General features: G+C 42.9%; 1 protein-coding gene across 1 annotated transcript in view; it reads left to right on the top strand.

The window, feature by feature from the left end:
- The window catches only part of AQP9 (aquaporin 9), a 118,257-nt gene that overhangs the window by 84,651 nt on the left and 12,610 nt on the right, over nt 1-20,996 (top strand). Inside the window, exon 4 of the mRNA XM_033919579.1 lies at nt 10,448-10,566. Coding sequence (XP_033775470.1) covers nt 10,448-10,566 — 119 coding nt within the window. The remainder of the gene's footprint in view (nt 1-10,447; nt 10,567-20,996) is intronic.

The following is a 20,996-nucleotide window of genomic DNA, read 5'->3' as shown; positions in this document are numbered from 1 at the left end:
TATCCCTGTCCTATGACACACCAAGCCATTTAGGTTTTCAGGAGGACATAAATTTGCAAGCATTACTTCCATTTGTTGGGGTATCCTGAAAATCTAGCTGGGATCGATACGTGGGATCTATTTGCAAAGTAAAGGCAGGGGAGGGTCATTAGGGTGGGCAGACTGGATGGGCCGTGGCCCTTATCTACCGTCAATTTCTATGTTTCTATGGTTGAGAACCTTCTGTACTGGAGTGATCATTTATTTATTTAAAAATGTATATGCTGTATATTATCTAAACAGTTTACATAATCACAGACATAAATGTTGAACAAACATTTTAACTAATTATAAAAACTGTACCATAAAATTTGATCATTAATCAAATAATACATTAGCAGGTATTTACATTATGTAAAATCTCAGTTCAGAAAGGCACTAAGGACTGGATTCACTAACCTGCCCAAATGGGCCCGATCTGGGCAGGTCTGACGAATTCACGAAAGTAAAATATGCAGATGGGGGCGATCAGAGGAACGCTCCCATCTGCCTGCAAGGATCGCGCATGCGCGATCCGTGCACAAGCGCAGACCATCGGAGCAGCGATTTTTTTTTTTAACTTTGTACTTTTTTTTTTTAGTAGTTTTGAGCCCTGTGAGCCTATGGTTTTAACCCGTGGGTTAAAACCATGGGCCCACAGGGTGGGGAAGGGCAATGCAGTGCGGCAGGACTTCAGGGAGATTTTTAACTAGTAGATTCACGCCGACTCTCCTGCTTCTCCTGCTCTATCAAGCCCTTGTTTCTCCTCCCTCGCCACAGACTGAACCAAACGCCGCCACCTCCACTGACCCCCAATCCATATGGCTCCCAGAAATCTGGTCCCGCTCTTGGCAGCTGCTACACCTTGCCGCTGTAATGTGGAGCACGAGAGAAAAAGTTCCTCGCGCTCGCGACTGATAAAAATAGAGCAAGGAACTAAACTAACCCTGTGTAGTTTCTGGGTTATTCTGCTGGGCTGAGAAGTGATACCAGGCAGCGAGGATGCACAGGGCAGGAGGAGGAAGGAGACGGTCTTCTAGTATGGAGGCACGTACACAAGCTAAAGCGCACGACAAACAGCAGCCCGGAGTTCTTTCGGTCTCTTTCGGCCAGTTATCAAGTCTAATAAAAAGATTAATGGAGCCGTTGGTTTTAATCCGTTTAGAGCCCGCGGGCTAAAACCACGGGCTTGCACTGCGGGGAAGGGTGGAAGAGTCGAGGCAGGCAGGAAATCATGGCAGTTCAGGGCAGGCAGGAGAAGAGCATAGGAAAGACGAGCAGCAGGAGATAAGAAGCAGGGCAGCATTCGGGGCAAGCAGGCAGGAGAGATTGCAGGGCAGAGAGCAAGGCTTCCAGTCGGAAAGACATTTTCGACTGGTCCCCAGCAGTCACTTCTTCAAGTGATCGGTCAGCCCAGCCGGATCAGAAATTTGGTGTTGTGAATCGCGTCGCTGTCCAGTTTGCACACTTAGTACCTTAGATTACTGCAACAGCCTCTACCTACCATGCCCAAACAACATGATAAAACAACTACAGACCGTTCAGAACATAGCCATCAGACTCATCTACTGTCTCAGCAAATTTGACCACATCACCCCCGCCTATGTAGACTCTCACTGGCTTCCGATACAAGCAAGAACTCAATTCAAGTTCTATTGTCTACTATTTAAAGTACTGCCCCCTGTTACCTAAACAACCGCCTATACCGCTACCACTCATCCAGATCAAGGAGAACTCAAAACCTATTCACCTTCCCCCCTCATAATGGTACCCGACGTAAGAAACTATACGACAGCCTTCTAGCGACACAGGCAGCGAAAATTGACCCCACCATCACCAAACTAATGATCAAAACAACAGACATCAAAGTGTTTCGAAAATAAATCAAAACATTTCTATTCAAAAAACACGTCCCTACTAACTAATCTCCTCCCCTTTCGCACAAGCTCTCCCTCTCGTGAATAACACATTAGTCAACTCCTAGAACCTTACCTTCCAAAAATATTATGATTCCTAAATAAGCATCTACCTCACTATCCAACAAACTTCTTACGTCATTGTTAGGTAATTTCCCTTCTGTAACCCGTATATACTGATATTCTCCACTGTATCCTGTTATCACTTGATTCTCTGCTATGTAATTCTTTCGGAAAAATCCAGATATCTTATAATTGAATCCTCTACCACACCATGTAAAGTACATGAATCACTGTTATGTAATTCTCTAGGTAATCATTGTTACGTAATTCTCTCGGTAATGTCCAGATCTCTTCTAATTTGTAATCCACCTAGAACCGCAAGGCACAGGCGGAATAGAAATCACTAATGTAATGTAATGTAATGTTTTACCTCATTTGCATGCACAGATTCGAAGTGGATCACAGGAAAGGTAAGTGAATCAGGCCGGATGGAAATTTGATAGTAAAGGGGTCGCAAACCGATGGGTACACGATCAGTTCGCTTTGTGAATCTAGCCCTAACAGACAATTGTGTCTTCAACATCTTAAAACCCATTCTCATGGTGCAAAATCGCAAAACACCTGGCAGAGCATTCCAGAGTTTCGCACCTCCCACTGATAACATAGTACCCTCTCCACCCTTATTATTAAAGTCTCAGGGGGACCTAGAAGGTCTGAATGTTAACTGGGGCTACACAATAACTGAAGTCTAGCCTACAGAGACATATTTCCCATGCAATGGCCCTGCACGTCACAGCATATTATAATACAGGCACGACTTGTAATTTATCTGAAGACCTTTAAAATGACTAGGTATCTTGATTTAGCTGCTCTGAGAGGTTGACTTTCATCACTGGGGATCTAGCCCAGTAAATCTTTAGTTATCTGAGAAAGATGTGTGTGAGGGTCTTTTCAATAGTTGGCGTATCTCTGTGGAGCAGTATTACCACTTGAGCTGTGCCAAGCTGAGATCTAGCTAGTATTTCAAGTAAAGGTGACGGCTGAATACCTCTCTCTGGATTGCCATTTTAATGGGTTTGCCTTTGTCTTACTGTTTAGTTTCATATTATGCTGGTGTGTTTGTTCTATCAAATTGTATACTATTGTATTTTAGGTATACTTAAAAGCCACCAAGTACACATATAAAGCATTTTAAATTAAAATAAAAACAAATAGAGATGTTTGAATACTATCTTCCACTAAATCACTTTAGTAATATAATTTAAAGAAGCCACAATCTCAGGTGAACTTAAGCTTTCTAGGTTAAATTCACCTTCTTTTCCCTAAAATTTGCCTGGCCGATATTCAAAATGATTTAGCCATCCGCTGACTAGTTAAATCACTTGGTCAGGACTAGCTGCTAATTTTCATCAGCACTTAATCGACTAAGTGCTGCTGAAATTTGTGCTCAGTGCCTAACTCAAAGCTGGCCATTGGGGGTCGAGTTAGCACTTGATCTCTTAAGGGCTGATATTCAAGAGGGCAGATTTAGCACATAAATGGGAATACATAAAAGTCTGTCCTATCTTTATGCGCTAACTCATGGCCACTTAAGTATTAAATATTGACTTAAGCGGATATGTGGTAACCATCTCAAAAATAACTGGGTTTTCAAAGCTGAAGCCAGGACAAGGCCCGGCTTTGAATATCCAGGAATTACTCCACTGGTGATGAGCAAAATGCTGACTGCCACTGGCAAACATTTCTCAAACTCAGGACTGCAGCAAGAAGTGAATGAGAGGGACAACTGTCCAGGGCACAAAGTCCTTTAGGGCAGAAAACCAACTACAGCACAGGCCTGGGATGAGACCAGAAGAAGAGCCAGGAAGGGTGCAGCTCTCTTCCTACCACCAGCACTGGAGTGAAAAGGGGTGAGAGAAAGAGGATGAGATCAGATTGGAGGAAGTAGAGAGAGCAAGGAATGGGAGCAGAGCAGCCAAATACATTTATCTCTTAAGCACTCCCATAAGAACATAATGCCTCATTCCACAGTGCCTCAGAGTCAACCTCATCAATGATGTTTCGATGGCTTGATTGTTATATACTTGGCACAAATAAGAGCATAAGAACAGCCATAGCCGTAGTGGGTCAGACCAATGGTCCATCAAGCCCAGTAGCCTGTTCTCACAGTGGCCAATCCAGGTCCTTAGTACCTGGCCAAAACCCAAGGAGTAGCAACCTTCCATGCTACCGTGGATTCCCCCCATGTCTTTCTCAATAACAGACAATGGATTGAGAAAGACATGAGGGAAGCCACTGCTTGTCTTGGATTGGTAGTATGGAAGGTTGCTACTCTTTGGTGATTCTGTATGGAATCTTGCTTACTCTGCGATAATGGAATGTTGCTACTCCTTGGGTTTTGGCAAGATACTAGAGACCTGGATTGGTCACTGTGAGAACATACCTAGCTTCTGCTCAAGACTTTTACAGCATTTTCTCCAAATTGTCTGTTGGTACCATGCCCGACACACTTCTTACAGCTAAGCAGGGGTTGTTCAGACTCATGGTGTTTTTCCTAAGACAGTGGCAGCCTGAATGTTCATCTTGTGTAACCTCTCACCTTTTCCTTTAAACCTCCCCAATAGATCTCTGTTATCAGTGCAAATGTGCCAAATTTGCAGCAACACACACAATGAAAGCATGATATTTCAGAAGAAAAATGAAAGCTTTACTGAACAGAAAGCACGGAATGCTGATACAGCTTTTATAGAACCATTATCTTAAAGCCAATTTTATTCATTTGAATTTGCAGATCATCCAAATAGAATAAAAGTGTGATGTGAAGAGCTGGGCTGACAAATCTGTACAGTTCATTCAAGGCTTTATCTGCAAGTGCAATGATAGCAGCTATTTTCTGATTTTCCGGGTACTATGCTGGATTCTGTTTCTACAAGAAAACCATTTATGGATCCAACCTTTGAACTCACCAATGACACTGGCGGATGATGTGCTCTGGAGGGCTTCAGGGAACTTTTTCAAACTCTTTCATCACTTATTTAATGAAAACAGGAGAAAGGCAATCAGTGGCGTAGTAAGGATAAGTGGCACCCCTCCCCCACCACCCCCTGCCAATCGCATTCCCCCTTTCCTTTCCCCTTCCCTTTTGAACTTCTCTGGTGTGAGCAGCATGCCCAAATCAGTGTCGGTTCGCCCTTTGACATCACTTCTGGAAGTCCTGGAAGTGATGTTAGAGAGAGTGCCGATGCTTATGCAGGCAGCAACCTCGTGCTGGGGAAGTAAACAAGGTATGGGGGAAGGCAAGGGGTGCACAAGGAGAGGAGTGGGTGGGGCAGAGAGGAGGAGAGGTACCACAACCTTAGCAAAACGGCGCCCAGGGCAGAGCACCCCCCCTCACCCCCCCTTACTACAGCATTGAAGGCAATTCACACCAACAGTTGGGTGCCCAGTAACACAGAACCCACCCAATATTCAGCAATATTTAACTGGCTAGGAACAGCTCCTGACTGGTTAAATAGCACTTAGCCAGCTAAATGCTAATATTCATTACAAGATGGGTGCTAAATCAGTGGCGTAGCAAAGGTGAGAGGTGCCTGGGGTAGGGGCCCTTCCCCCCCTCGTCTCCACCCCCCCCACTCTTTCCCCGAACCCCCCTGCTGTGCGCATCCCCTTCCCTTCCCCCATACCTCTAGTTATTCACCGCCAAGAATAACAACTTCAACATGCTCCTCGTGACCCCGGCGACTCTCCCTCTGACATCACTTCCTTTGAGCAGTACCCAGAAGTGACATCAGCAGGAGAGCTGACACGGTCACAAGGAACACCATGCTGTTGCTCGTGGTGGCGAACAACTAGAGGTGCGGGGGGAAGGAAGGGGAGGAATGGGAAGAGTTTGAGGGGGCGGAGAGGATGACTGCCAGCGCCCCCCACCAACATGGCATTTGGCGCAGACTGCCCCCCTCGCCCCCCCCATTACTACACCACTGTGTTGAATATTAGTACTTAGGGCCGGATTCTGTAAACACCGTTATTGGCACCCACCTAAAAAACAGCCCCCGATCGTGTGTCAATCATGCAACGGCGCTGTTTACAGAATTGTGGCTTTCATATAAGGTAAGCCATGGTTTTAAAGGCCTACATTTCCAGCACCTACCTTTGACAAGAATCGCATCTACGGAGGTGCCTTAGAACACCTAAGGTCGTTTCTGGCATTATCCACGCTTACTTCATCCTTAGGTGTTCCAAGGCACCTCCGTAGACATAATGAAGGTGCTGTTTTTCCAGGCACTGGAAGGCACCTACATTAAAAAAAAAAATTACTGTATATTTAAAACATTTTTAAATTGCTTTTACCAATTAAGTTAGGCGACTGACTTAAGGCACTGTTTATGGAATATGGCCTTAGCTGCTAGCCTGGTCACCAGCTATGTTGCATGACCTTACTAGTTAGCATCAATATTCCTTGGCTGACCAGCTAAGTTGAGTGGCCAGATAGACCTGCATAAATAGCAGCTCTGTCTTTGGTCGCTATAACTTACCCAGTCAGCCAATTTATATTACCTTAGCCAGCTATATAATTTCTGGCTAAAAGTATACTGAAAATTCAAAACCAGTTGCCAGATAGGGCCTGGCATTGAATTTCTGGGTTCACTGCCGACCATGGGAATCAACCCAACTAACTCCCGTGGTCTGAATATCGGTCCCAAAGATTCTAGAATAGTGACATTTACACACGAGATTGGCACAATTAATTTGCCCCTATGTACAATGTCTTGGAGCTATAATATGACATTGTTGTGCATCTTGCATAGCACATAAACAAAAGTGGGCGGTATCTTTGGGTGGAGCATGGAAGTACCACTTATAGAATACTGTTAGTTGCATGTGCTGCTTGGTGCCAACATTCTCTCTAAGCTTGTAGGAGTCCTCCAGCTGCATTCCTGCCAGTGAGGGGTGATGCTTCAATATTGTGTTTTCAATCTCTAGGGACAGGCAGAATAGCTATAAATTTACATAGCTTGCCTCTTCCTTGCTGTTGAAAATGTGATACTGAGATAGCACCCTCCACTGGCAGGAATGTATGTGGAGGACTCCTGCACAACTATTTGCGGCAACTTACACCTGGCATAAGCGGTCATCCTTAAGTTTCAGTGCCAAAGACACTGTGTGCTTGTATTGTGTAACAAGTTAGGGGTGCCTCAACACTGTTACAGAATAGGCACTGTGGCACCTGAATTTAGCGTCACTTTATAGAATTATCCCCATAGTGTCTCACTGAGGGGAGCCGAGCTGGTGAAAGCTTCCTTATTAAGAAAGTGGCAGGAGCAGGTTAGTCCAGTGGCTCAGTAGTAGAACTGCTCACTTTTATTCCTAGGGACCAGATTTTGTATTCGTAGCTCAAGACTTCCACTCCTCTAGCAGTCCAAGGCTGGGAATGCTCTGAAGGCCTACAATTGCTGAGTTCCAGAAGAAGCCCTGGCCATAGCCCCTGGTCATACCTTGCTGCCTGCCCAACTGAGCTAAAGTAAATTGAGATAGTTTGGAAATTGAAGGAAACTTGCTTAGGAAAATGAAACCTCCTGGCACCATATCTAAGCTTTGCTTTTAGACTGAAGTGAAATTCCAAAAATGTCATGGTCTTTTGAGTTTTCTTGCTGGATTTATCCAGTGGTAGATCTAATGGTTTATTTATGCTTTTAAATCATTGAAATGTCATATAACAGAGCAATTGTTACCTCAGGTTCATTGATTATTTTTCTATATACATAAAATATTATCTAATTTTCCCCCCTTTTCTTCCAACTCATAATCTCTTATGTTTACCAGGACTGCTTTTAAAATACAAGACATACAGTTATATTGATAAGAAGTTCCTGAAATAATTTCTTATCAAACTGGAGCTAGGAAGAAAGGGAAAAAACAAGAACTAGAAAAACCCCACTGCTTTCCTTCCTGCTCCCATGATTTCTGGCACTAGAGCCCAGTGATGGACAAGCCTGATAAAAGCGAAAAAAAACAGCTTTTCTGTGAAAAGCAAGAGCTGGTGAGACAACTGGAAAGCATCATCTAATGCAGGGGTGGTCAAACTTTTTGACTCGTGGGCCACAATGGGTTCTTAAATTTGACAGAGGGGCTGGACCAAGAGCATCTTTCTATCCCTCCATCCCTCCCATCCCTTGTGCAGCAGAACCTTTGCCCAACTTCCATCCTTCCCTCCCTCCCTCCCATCCCTTCTGCAGCAGAACCCTAGAGCACCCGCCCCTACCTCGCAGCCGAACCCCTGCTGACCCTCCATTCTTTCCTCCCCCCGCTGACCACGAGCCCTACATACCTCTCTCCAGAGCAGCGTCGGGCAGCAGCACTCTAAACAGGCTGCTTTTTGGCCTTCTCTCGTCAGGGCCTTCCATGTGCCGCATTACTGATGATGTCATCAGTGATGCGGCAGAGGGAACAAAAATGTGCCAAATTTGTTATTTGTCCTGATAGTTTAAAGTGCATCTGCGTTTGCGTGGATCTGCGAAGTATCTTCCTGATTTAGGGGTACTTTTACTAAGGTACACTAATGGATTTAGCACAAGTTAAATTTTGTGCAGCCCTCTTTTATCAAGTTGCGCTGACAAACGAGCCGCCCATTCTATTCCTATGGGCTGCTCGGTATTTAGCTCACGCTGCTTGGCAGCGAAGCTTGATAAAGAAGGGGGGGGATTGCGTGCTTTATTAAAAGGACTCCTTAACACCAGACCTTCAAAGTGTTTGATGACTCAGTGGTGAGTGCACTGTGGCATCAACCCTACTAGGGCAGTGTTTGAAATCGCCAGTAACATCAATTTTGTGAATAAGCTTCTTCAGTCAAAGTGGCCTTTGTTTTTAATGAAACATTGTAAAAAAAAATTTTTTTTTTTGCTCCATAATGTTTTAATTTTTTCAGAAATTGCACTATGACCCAGATTCTCTAAACAGCGCCATTGTCGGCAGCCACAGATCGCATGTCAATCACACAGTAGCGCTGTTTAGAGAATCGCACCTCTGGCAAAAGTAGGCGCCGGAAATGTAGGCCAGGCCTACATTTCCGGCACCTGTCTTTAAGGTGAATCACGCCTCCGGAGTTGCCCACCAGCGCCTAACACCACTTCTGACGTTAGCCATGCATTAGGCGCCAATAGGCACATCTAGAGGTACCATTCCAGCGCCATTTTTTTTTTTTAAGGCACTGGTAGGTGCCTGGAAAATCATTTTAAAACATCTTTTAAATGATATTTTCACTTAACTTAGGCACCCAAGATAAGGCGCCATTTAAAGAATTTGGGCCTATGAGTTTTTCTTTCAGTGACTGACTGTGAATAATAACATCATAATTTTGCCATAATTTGAAAGAATGTTTATCACACTATATATTTGTTACAGATCGTTTTGTAGTTCGCACTGAACTTGCAGCTGAGCTTTTAACTTGAGGTTTGACCTTTTTTTCCTTTGTTATATTTGTGAATAATAGTGATCCACTGTAAGGTGGTAAAACTCCTGACACCAGTATAGGGGTGAGCATGACACAGTGGTTAAAGTTACAGCCTCAGCACCCTGAGGTTGTGGGTTCAGACCAAATCTGCTCCTTGTGATCCTGAGCAAGTCACTTGGGGCTCCTTTTACAAAGGCGCGTTAGGGCCTTGACGCGCGGAATAGCGTGCGCTAAATTGCCGTGTGCGCTAGCCGCTACCGCCTCCTTTTAAGCAGGCGGTAGTTTTTGGCTAGTGCGTGCGCTAAAAATGCTAGCGCACCTTCGTAAAAGGAGTCCTTAATCTCCCCGTTGCCCCAGGTAGATTAGATAGAGGGCTCCTAGCCGAATTAGCACGCACTAAATGCTAACACGCTCATTAGATTCTATGGACGCATTAGCATTTAGCGTGCGTTAGCACTTAGCGTGCCTTAGTAAAAGAGGGGGAGTGTGTGAGCCCCCCAGGACAGACAGGGAAAATGCTTGACTACCTGAGTAAATTCATGTAAACCCTTCTGAGCTCCCCTGGGAGAATGGTATAGAAAATTAAATAAATAAATGGTTGCCGAAACCCAGCCATGTTGAGTCTGCTCAACACACGGATTTAATATTTTTTGCATAAACTCCTTATATTTTTTTTCTATTAGCTGTCCTGGCGCCTCACTTCTGTCTTATCTGTTGTTCCATACCCGTGAGGCTTGCTTCCCCTGTTGTGCTCTGCATTGTCATAAGCCTGTATGGGAGGCAAGTTTTGTTACTGTACACCCAAGAATTTATTTCTTATAGAGAAAAGAAAAAGGGATCCCATTATTTTGAAACCCAGTGCATTTTTCTCCAGGGCAAACTTAAGATTTAGAGTAGGATAAACTACTGTTAATTTGTCAGTCCAGCTTCTCACAATAATACTCCAAAGATGATAGAAGGAATTTTCAGCAGTCCTCTTGCAAGAAAACTGTTCCATGTTACACTTCCATATCAGAGAAATGCAAGTAGTAAGTGAATTAATGGTTATGGGTTTCTGCAGATGCACTGATGGAATACACGGGTGGAGAACTTACTACCAGCGGTCCGAATGCAACAGCTCATATCTTTGCCACATATCCATCTCAATTCCTCTCTACTATGAATGGATTTGCAGACCAAGTAAGTACTTATTGAAAAAGCAACTCAGCATCATAATAATTCATTAGAATAACATTATTCGAGTGGATAATCCAGTGGCCCGTGGGCAGCAGTACATTTTTCCATGCCATACTTGTGTCTGGCACTGAGCAGGGATTTGCTAAGGTTAAGTAGACCACTGCTAAGTCACATCTCGGCAGCAGCCTACTGTGTTCATAGTTCATTAAGATGAAAAGACAATTGTGAATAGGTTTTGATTAGAAATTTCTGCTATGGAACTCAGTAGCGTAGTAAGGGGGGATGAGGGAGGGTGGACCGCCCTGGGTGGCATCTTGGTGAGGGCGCCGGCACCTCTCTGCCCCCCACACCATGTTCATGCCCTCCCTTCCCCCCCCCCAAATACCTCTTTAAAATTTTCACCAGTGCGAGCACTGTTGCAATAACTAGATGTGCCATCTAATTATTATAACACTGTGGTTGCAAAAAAACTTGGTTTGTTCTATATCAGCGCCTACCTTGCTGCCGTCTACTCTGTTGTTTGTTTGCAACTTTAGGAGCAAGCAAAAAGCTGGCGCCTACCAGCTAATTAATTTTTAAAAAATAATTTTTTCACTAGTTTTTAATGGCACTTTCAATTATCAGCGCTAATTATGAAAATTAAGTTGGGTGGCTAGATGTGCCAATCTAGGCACTTAACTGCAGGCATCGTTTATGAGAATCTGGGCCAGTGAGAGCTGCTGAGTATATATGGACAATCAAATAAAGAAGGTGACTTATACAATATTTAGAGCAGTATTTAAACTAATTAACCAATTATTTAAAAGTAACAGTACTGCTTAACCCACTCAAGTTCACATCTCAAAGAAACTAATTTGATATCACATATATTTTTCAATTTCTTCAGGGGCCTCAGAAATGCCACCCTTGAAGATCCAAAACTTCATTATTAGCAGAGATTTAGACATCTTATCGTCACTGGCTCCACTCTTATATACAACTTATATATCTTCTATTTATAAAAAAAACATTTTTATATCTTCTGTTCAAACAATTATTTGCTTATCTTTTCATGACCTCAAAAGTGAGCTGGGGATTCAGCGGCCAACGTGAATCATGTTTCGCTAAATAGCTGTGTCAAGGTCTCTCCCCTCTCTTGCCACTGTCATCTCTTCACTCTGCAGAGTGTGATATCAAATACTCTAAGTTGATACATTTTATAACAATTTTACCACCATCTTTCTTCATTCATCACAATGCAGTTTTAACCAAAGATCTCAGGAACACCACTCCACCGTCCCATATACAAATTTTATCAACAGGGAGAACCTTATGTTAAATCCTCGTCGGTCAAAGTTTACTTTATTCTCAAACTTCAGCGTTTAAACTCACAAGAAATATTATCCTTTAAATATTGAATTTAAATTTTTTTACTTAGCTTGGCAGTAGTCCACCTTATATGTTTATTAGACTTAGCGATAGGACCCGATATGTTTCGCCTTAGCTTCTTCAGGGATCCATTCACTGCCACTGTCATCTGACTCCCATACTATTTCACACACTTTCACACAAAATAGTATGAGAGTCAGATGACAGCAGGGAGGGGGGGAAGGGGGGTCCTTTAGGCCTCCATGAAGGATCAACATGGAGGTTCTTGTGTTGTCTGCTGTTGACTTTGCACTGTTGTTTTGTTTGGCATGTATGTTTGTAATATAAAACATTTTCAATAAAAAACATATTGGAAAAAAAACCCCACAACTATCCTCAATTAATCCACACTCACTCTACCCTAACACTCTCCAGATATTGGGGCATCCTGTAAGAATTTTCAGCTCACTATCAATGAAGAGTGTAATAATAATAAAGCTTTATTTATATCCCGTCATACCTTTCAGTTCTAGATGGTATACAGTAGCGGAAAAGTACAAAGTGGATAATGAACCTTTTTGGTTCTAGACAGTGTACAGTAGTGGAAACAGAAGTTGATAGCTACAAAGAGGGTACAGTTGTCAATACAAGTTAGGGGGTAGGGGGAAGAGGGAAGAGAGGAGGAGGAGGAGGCAGTAGAGGGGGAGAAAGGGGGAATGAAGCGGGCCGAGAGGGGCGGAGGGGCTTTTAGAAAGGGTCAAGGGCTTGGAGGATCAGATGAACTTATCGAATAAATGGGTTTTCAGTGCTCCTCTGAGAGCTTGGTATGTTGGGGAGTTCAAGAGGAAGTTGCTAGGGATGTTGTTTCAGGGCACACCTACTAAAGCCACTGCTTATGGATCCTGTTTAAGCCTGTTCTATTAAGAAAAGTAGAAACCTACTTTCCTTTATATAGGCTAGCACAAGTGGATGAATACACACGTCCACTTATATCAGCCCTATAGCTGATGTAAATGCCTAGACTACACATCAAGATTATATTGTTCTAAAATTTACATGCATTTGTGTGTGCTCCTCTCATGCTCTGCCTAAACTCTACCTAGATGCCTATCCACCAGCGAAGGGTACACCATAAGAAGTCAGTGTTCTATAACCTCCTGATTCAATAAATGGTGCCCAAAGACAGGGAATAGTTGTGCATACAGTTATAGAATAGGGTCATGCACTTGTAAACTAATTGGCTTAATTGACGAAAATCGGCCTTATCAAGCATTAATTGGCACTAAGTAGGCATTACATGCATGACTGATCTACACCCCTGTTTTATAAACAGTGCATCTTGAACATATCTGCTAGTAGGCAGGTGTGAAAATTTACACCAGCTTTTGGCTGGCATAAATGCTTGCTTCTAAAGTTGCAAACAAGCAACAACAGAGTAGATGGCAGCAAGGTAGACGTTGATGTAGAACAAACCAAGTTTTAGTACAACCATGGTGCTATAATAATTAGATGACACATCTAGTTATTGCAACACCATGACTTCCAATAAGGCTTGATTTGGTCTACATCAACGCCTACCTTGCTGCCATCTGCTCCGTTGTTGTTTGTTGGTATGTTACTCAGGGAGGACATTTACATTACATTCTAACTTGTATTCCGCCAAAGCCCTTACAAGTTTATGGTGGATAGCAATATTTTTCAGTTACTGGAAACAATTCCAGTTAAACATACTGGAATGACAGATATTCGATAATGAATATTAACAAGGAAAAATAGCAAAGTTTACAATAAAAATATTTTTAAACAGAAATGTTTTTTATGAGTTTGCTAAAAACTGTATAGTGACCTACCAATCTAATTGAAATAAGGAGGTCCTTCCAAACCAAAGACACATTCCATTGAACTGATTATTTATGTTTATTAAAAACTTTCCATACCGCATAACAGCCTAAAAAAGGATCCAAGCGGTGTACAATATAATACATATTCATCAAGAAAGGAATTCCATAGGATAGAAAAGAGTAAAAGCAAAAATATAATTTTTTTTTTTCCTTTTAAAAATGCTAAGCAATCAACATCTCTATCATAATAATTCTAATAACAATTCTAATAAAAACAGTCAAATTTTAATAAACCATAATTAATACATACAATTAAAAAATGTGTTTATCCATTTCAAAAATTAACCATTATATTAATACAAATTACAGATTACAGTCCCAAACTCAGGGCCTGTTTTACAAAGCCGCGCGACAACAGCCCCGAAGCCCTATAAATCTCTATGGGCTTCGGGGCTGTTACCGCGCAGCAGCTGCTAGCGCGGCTGTGTAAAACAGGCCCTCAATTATTCAATTTGAGAAAGCCAATTGAAAAAAAATGTGCTTTTAGGTATCTTTTGGTGAGGGAAATTGAACATGACCTGATCTACCTACTAGTAATGATATCAATTCCACTAGGTAATAAGGCACGTATTAAAAATTATAACACAGAGCTTAAAATAAAATAAATTCTTGCATTTAATGGCAACCAGTGCAATTTGTTTTTCGCACCTAAAGTTAGACACAAAAATGTGAACTTATGCCAGTATTCTGTAATAAGTTTCTCCAAGACACTTATATCTTCACTGTTCCACTTGTTGAGAACTCACAAATCAACAATCATTTGAGAACTGTTGCCAACTCAAAAATAATATCCTTTATGTTTTCTCACTAAACCTCTGTGTTTTCTCTATAAACCTCTCAACGTATCATTGTTTCGGTTCTCAGCGGCACCACCGAGGACTCAATAAACTTTCATAGTCCAAGGCTTTACGTGTCAACTCTTCATTGAATCCTTTTCCAATTGTCTTTTATTTTTATTTTAATTATATATATATATATACTTTAAAAAGTACTTAGCTGTGTGGTCGAGATGTAGGGATGTTTAAACTAACATGTTTTACCTATAATGGTTTTTTTCAAGGCGATAATCCCTTCCTGCTTACAGCCACTAACTTAGACCACAGCCATCATCCAAATAAGTACTTTTTAAAGTATATATATAAAATTAAAATAAAAGACTTTTGAAAAGATTCAATGAAGATTATTCTGTAATGACACTTCCAAATGGAATTACTATATAGAATTTGGGGAGAATTTTATAATCGGTGCCGGTATTGGTGGCCATCTAAGAAGCAGCCACAGACGCCGATTATGGTGTCATGCCAATTATGGTGTCATGCTTATGGAAGAGCCTAGTGGCGCCAAAGGACACCTAAAGCCACTTCCAGCGCAAACCATGCCCACATTGGCCTTAGGCAGCCTTAGGCGCCTCTAAGCGCTTCTGTAAGAATGACACTAACGCCATAATTGAAGGCACTGTTTGCACTGCCATTTTTGGGAAAATGTGCTTCCAGGTTGGTTTGCCGGCAGTAGGGTGCCCTATCGCCGGCTAACCTTCGGCATGTCTTTGAGAATTTCCCCCTTTATGCTTAGCATCCTGTATCCCAGCCCCTATTTTTAGACGCCGTTTACTGAATTTACCCCTAAATTCATTTGGACACACAAGTGGCCACTTATGCATGGAAATGACTAAACACCACCATTTAGGTCCCTTCTTGCTGCTTAAAACCAAGTGGATCCTTATACAATTACCCCCAAGTGCTACAGAAAACTTACAGGAAGAGGGTTTATATGTTTGATAGCCACTTCTAAATGGATGAACCCTTTCTGAATATTGGATTGTAAATTCTTTCAATAAATTTACAAATATTTTAAAATTCTTTGGATGATTACCAATGAGAATAACTACAGAATAGCGTCATCAGTTACCATCTGCTTACTGAATCTGGAGCACAAAATAGAAACAGAATACAATGCAATTAATTGTTTCTCCATAAAAGTACAACAAAGTGACTTTCAAGCATGTTAGAAATGTCAATCCAACTCCAGCTGCATCTTACTAGTTTACAAAATGCTCTATTCCAAACAAGACTTCCTGCCTTGATACTAAGAAAAACACACAACCTTTCTTGTTTATACCAGATCAAAAGTGTCTTGGAAACCTGATATCCACCATAAAAATAATTTTAAAAAAGGCAGAATCTACACCAAACGAAGGGGTCCTTTTACTAACATAGAAACATAGAAACATAGAAAGATGACGGCAGAAAAGGGCTATAGCCCATCAAGTCTGCCCACTCTACTGACCCACCCCATTAAGTCTGAGTACTAATGACCTAGTTCCTTAACTCGACCCTCGCAAGGATCCTACTAGGGCATCCCATTTATTCTTAAAGTCAATAACGCTGGTGGCCTTGATCACCTGCTCTGGAAGCTTGTTCCAGTGATCTACAACCCTTTCTGTGAAGAAATACTTCCTTATGTCACTATCGAATTTCCCTCCTCTGAGTTTGAATGGATGTCCCCTTGTGACCGAGGGTCCCCTGAGAAAGAAGATGTCTTCTTCCACCTCGACACATCCCGTGATGTATTTAAATGTCTCAATCATGTCCCCCCTCTCCCTGCGCTCCTCTAGAGTGTAGAGCTGCAATTTGTTTAGTCTTTCTTCGTACGAGAGACCCTTGAGCCCCGAGATCATCCTAGTGGCCATCCGCTGAACCGACTCAACTCTAAGCACGTCTTTACGGTAATGTGGCCTCCAGAATTGCACACAGTATTCCAGATGAGGTCTCACCATGGTTCTGTACAGTGGCATTATGACTTCAGATTTGCGGCTAACGAAGCTTCTATTGATACATCCCATAAGTTGCCTTGCTTTGGATGAGGCCTTCTCTACTTGTTTGGCGGCCTTCATGTCTGCACTGATGATTACTCCCAAGTCTCTTTCTTCTGAAGTCCTAGCTAGTGTTTCTCCATTTAAGGTGTAAGGTTTGCATGGATTTCTGCTACCGAGATGCATAACCTTACATTTCTTAGCGTTGAAGCCCAGCTGCCATGTCGAGGACCAGTTTTCCAACGTAAGCAGATCCTGCGTCATACTATCCTGCAGATTGCTTTCACTTACTATATTACATAGTTTGGCGTCATCAGCGAATAGAGTTACTTTACCCTGAAGCCCTTGGGTCAAGTCTCTTATGAATATGTTAAAAAGGAGTGGACCCAGGACCGAGCCCTGTGGCACTCCGCTGGTCACCTCCGATGTCTCAGAGAGGGTGCCGTTGACCATCACCCTCTGACGTCTTCCACTCAGCCAATCTTTGACCCATGCAATTAGTGTCTCGCCTAACCCCATCGATTTCATCTTGTTTAATAGTCTACGGTGTGGGACGTTGTCGAAAGCTTTACTGAAGTCTAAGTACACTATGTCCAGAGACTCTCCCGAGTCCAGCTTTCCTGTTACCCAATCAAAGAAGCTGATAAGATTGGATTGGCATGATCTACCCTTAGTGAATCCATGTTGACTAGGATCCCTTAGATTCCCCTCATCCAAAATCGTGTCTAATTTACATTTAAGTAGTGTTTCCATGAGTTTACACACTATTGATGTGAGACTCACTGGTCTGTAATTTGCAGCCTAAGGTGCGCTAACCAATTTAGTGCGCGCTAAATCGGTTAGTGCACCATGGTAAAAGGACCCCGAAAAGCTATATGGTGAATATCAGAATAATATTTTGGTTACTGATCTGTCTCATTTTCATATGAAACCACAGAAAAGTTTGGCATAATTTCAACCTGTATGTATACAATCACAATATTCTTATTTTAATTCATATTATATCTTCGTGTGAAACATCACAGCCAAAAAAACTCCTCTCTGAGAGCACTACCCAAACCCTTATCTATACCCTTATCACCTCTCGCCTAGGCTACTGCAACTTGTTTCTCACAGGTCTTCCACTTAACATCTCTTTCCTCTTCAATCCTTTCAAAATTCTGCTGCACGACTTATATCCCACCAGAGTCATTATGCTCAGATCATCCCTTTCTTCAAGTCACTTCATTGGCGCCCTATCCTTTTCCACATACAGTTTAAACTCCTTTTACTGACTTATAAGTGCATTCACTCTGCAGCTCCTCTCTTATCTCTCCCTGTACTCCTCCCCAAGAACTCTGCTTATCGGGTACGTCTCTCTTATCTGTACCCTTCTCCTCTACTGCCAACTCCAGACTATGTCTTTTCTCTCTCGCCTGGAACACACTGCCTGAGTCAGTACGTTAAGCTCCGTCTCTGGCAGAATTCAAATCTAGACTAAAAGCCCACTTCTTTGAGGTTGCTTTTAACTCCTAACTCCCATTCGCTTGTAAACCACCCACGCCTGTTTTATCATGCCTTCTCTGCGAAACTCCCTAACCCCCTACTTTCCTGCTTGTCTGCTTAGATTGTAAGCTCTACTGAGCAGGGACTGTCTCTTGAATGTTTAATGTACATTGCTGCATACATCTAGCAGCGCTGTAGAAGTGATAAGAAATGTGTGTGTGTGCACCTTGATGAGTTAAAGATCCAAAAAGAGGTTGGTCTAGTGCTAGTCCGACAAGGTCCTCCATCGTCATTCCCATGATTGTTCTCAATGTATCCAGTCTCCTAATTGCAGGTCACCTTCTTCACCTAGTTTCTTTGATCTTTCCAAACTTGTAGTAAAGGGGTGTCAAACTCAATCACATAAGGGGCCAAAATCTAAAACATAGGCTAAGTAGCGGGTCAAATTTTTTATTAAGATACTTACTAAATGTTCACCTTAATAAAAGGACCCCTTAGTCTTAGTAGAATTATAGGGTTACAACCTCTCCAACCCCACACCGGCTCTGTGATGTAAACAAAATAAATAAAAAATACTTTTCCTCTCTCTTTTAGGTCCTAGTTCACGCCTGCTATCTAACACCAGCTCTGGCAGGATGCACATTTCAAATCTGACATATTGTAATCACAAAACAGAAAGTAAAATTATTTTTTCTACCTTTTATTGTCTGGTCATTACTCAGATCATGTTGTGGTCCCAGGCTCTGGTTGTCTTCTGATAACTCGCTTTGCCAGGGTCTCCTTCTTTCTTCTTCCTTTCCGTTTCCCTTCCCTCCCCCGGAAATCTGGCATCTTTCCTTTTGGTCTGAGATTTGGCCCTCTGTTCCTTCCCTCCCTCCATCCCAGCTTCCCGGAATCACATTTAAGCAGCCTGCAGAGGATTGCCGGTCAGCTGTAGCAATCCTAGCAGGCTGCCGTGAGCCTCCGCAGCATGTTCCCTCTGCCATGGTCCCGCCACTTCTCTGACATATGGAACCGCAGCAGAGGGAACATGCTGCTGAGGCTACGGCAGCCTACTAGGATCACTACAGCTGACCAGCAATCCTCTGCAGGCTGCTTTAATGTGAGACCGGGAATCATCGTGAACCTACAGCTGATGCGGCGCTTGTACCCGATTGGGTAAAAAAATGTCTGCCGGCAGGCCAGCTTAACTGCAAATTTGTAATTGTCCCAATGTTTGTAAATCTCTGTATTTTATTATTTTTCCAGCTGTTTTTCATCAATTCTGCTATCACCCAGTATTACCACATCTATAAACTATACATTTTTCTTTTTTATGACTGTGATGACATGAAATTTACAATAGAGTCAAGTCAGAGAAAACATGACTCATGGCCAAAAAAACCAAGAAGCCCTGAGTTAAATCAGTAAGACTATGATATGGAAGAGTGGACCCAGGTGGCTTATTAGAGGTCTGTTGTATCTGGGTTTTCTATGCTTGTTGTAAACTATTTCATCACTAATATGTTTTTCCTGGTCTACAACTATCAATCACAGATAGGTTAAGGCTCATCTCGCCTTAACCATTCATGTGTCTGGCTTTGATCAGCAAATGGTTCCTGGAATAACACTTTGAATTTTACTCTTATCTTAATTTTGGCACTTGTTTTTCCTTGTTTTGGGGTTTTTTTTTTTATCAGGGAAGGGGGTCTGATGGTGTTGGACCTGAGTGGGGAGCTTCAGGTGGGTCAGGAGTAGGTAATGATGCTGTATGGGGGATGCCATTGGCTTCTGTACTTGCATGCCTTGAGGCAGAGCTGCCGTTGAAAATGTTTGCCACACAGTGGTATAGTAAGGGAGGGTCCACCCCGGGCACCGTCTTGGTGGTGGAACTGGCATTCCTCTCTGCCCCCCTCCGCTCCTTCCCTGCCCCTCCCCCACTACCGCGTGCACTCCTTCCATTGTACCTCTTTAATGTTTGCGGCCTGAGCAGCAACCCTCCAACCTGCTGCTCACGCCGGTGTCGGCGCTTCCTCTGACATCACTTTCTGGAACTGCGCCTAGGAAGTGATGTCAGAGGAACAGCCAACGCTGGCGCGAGCAGCAGGTTGGGGGGGTTGCTGCTCAGGCCGTGAATGTTAAAGAGGTATGGGGAAGGGGAGGGGCGCGGGCGCATGGCAGGAGGGGGCGGGGAAGGAGCGGATGGAGGTGGGCAGAGAAGAGGGCGGGGGAGGGGCACCACTGCCTCACTAAGCCACTGTTGCCACACGTGTAGTCCCTTTTGAAAATGGGGAATAGAAGTCAATATTACAGACACATGATGGACTCCTTTTACAAAGGTGCGCTAGCGGTTTAACGCGCATAATACCGCGCGCTAAACTGCCGGCCACGCTAGCCCTCCCGCCTCCTCTTGAGCAGGCGGTAGTTTGTAGGCCAGCGCAGGGGTTAACGCGTGATGAAAAGTTGCGTGCGTTAAGCCGGCTAGCGCGGCTTGATAAAAGGAGCCCTATGTCCACACCCAAACCATGCCCCTTGAAATCTGTGCATAGTCTGGGTCTCCAGATAAAGAGCATTTTTTTCTAAAAGTTTATTTACTCAAATAGCTGATCTACGTATGAAAATGCCCCTGCTTACAACCCTCATGGGCACCTTTGTGTCTTTATAAAATAGGCTTCAAATGGGCACCTACTTAGCCTACATGAAATATAAGGATAATGACCAATGTCCCAAAATATTCATTCAAAATTGTTAGGTTTTTGTCAGTGGAGGAGTGAATCATTACTTCAAGTTAATTTTTCAACTATCAAGGTGGAGAAAAAGCTTCAACTCGCATCCGACAGCATTACACACAATAGTGAAAAAAAGCTGTCAGTATTACTATCACGGGCATTTTAAAAAAAACTCCACCC

This window comes from Geotrypetes seraphini, chromosome 14, assembly GCF_902459505.1.
Source record: "Geotrypetes seraphini chromosome 14, aGeoSer1.1, whole genome shotgun sequence".
NCBI classification, from domain to species: domain Eukaryota; kingdom Metazoa; phylum Chordata; class Amphibia; order Gymnophiona; family Dermophiidae; genus Geotrypetes; species Geotrypetes seraphini.
Note: the sequence above shows the minus strand (reverse complement) of the source record. Positions and strands in the feature narration are given on the sequence as shown.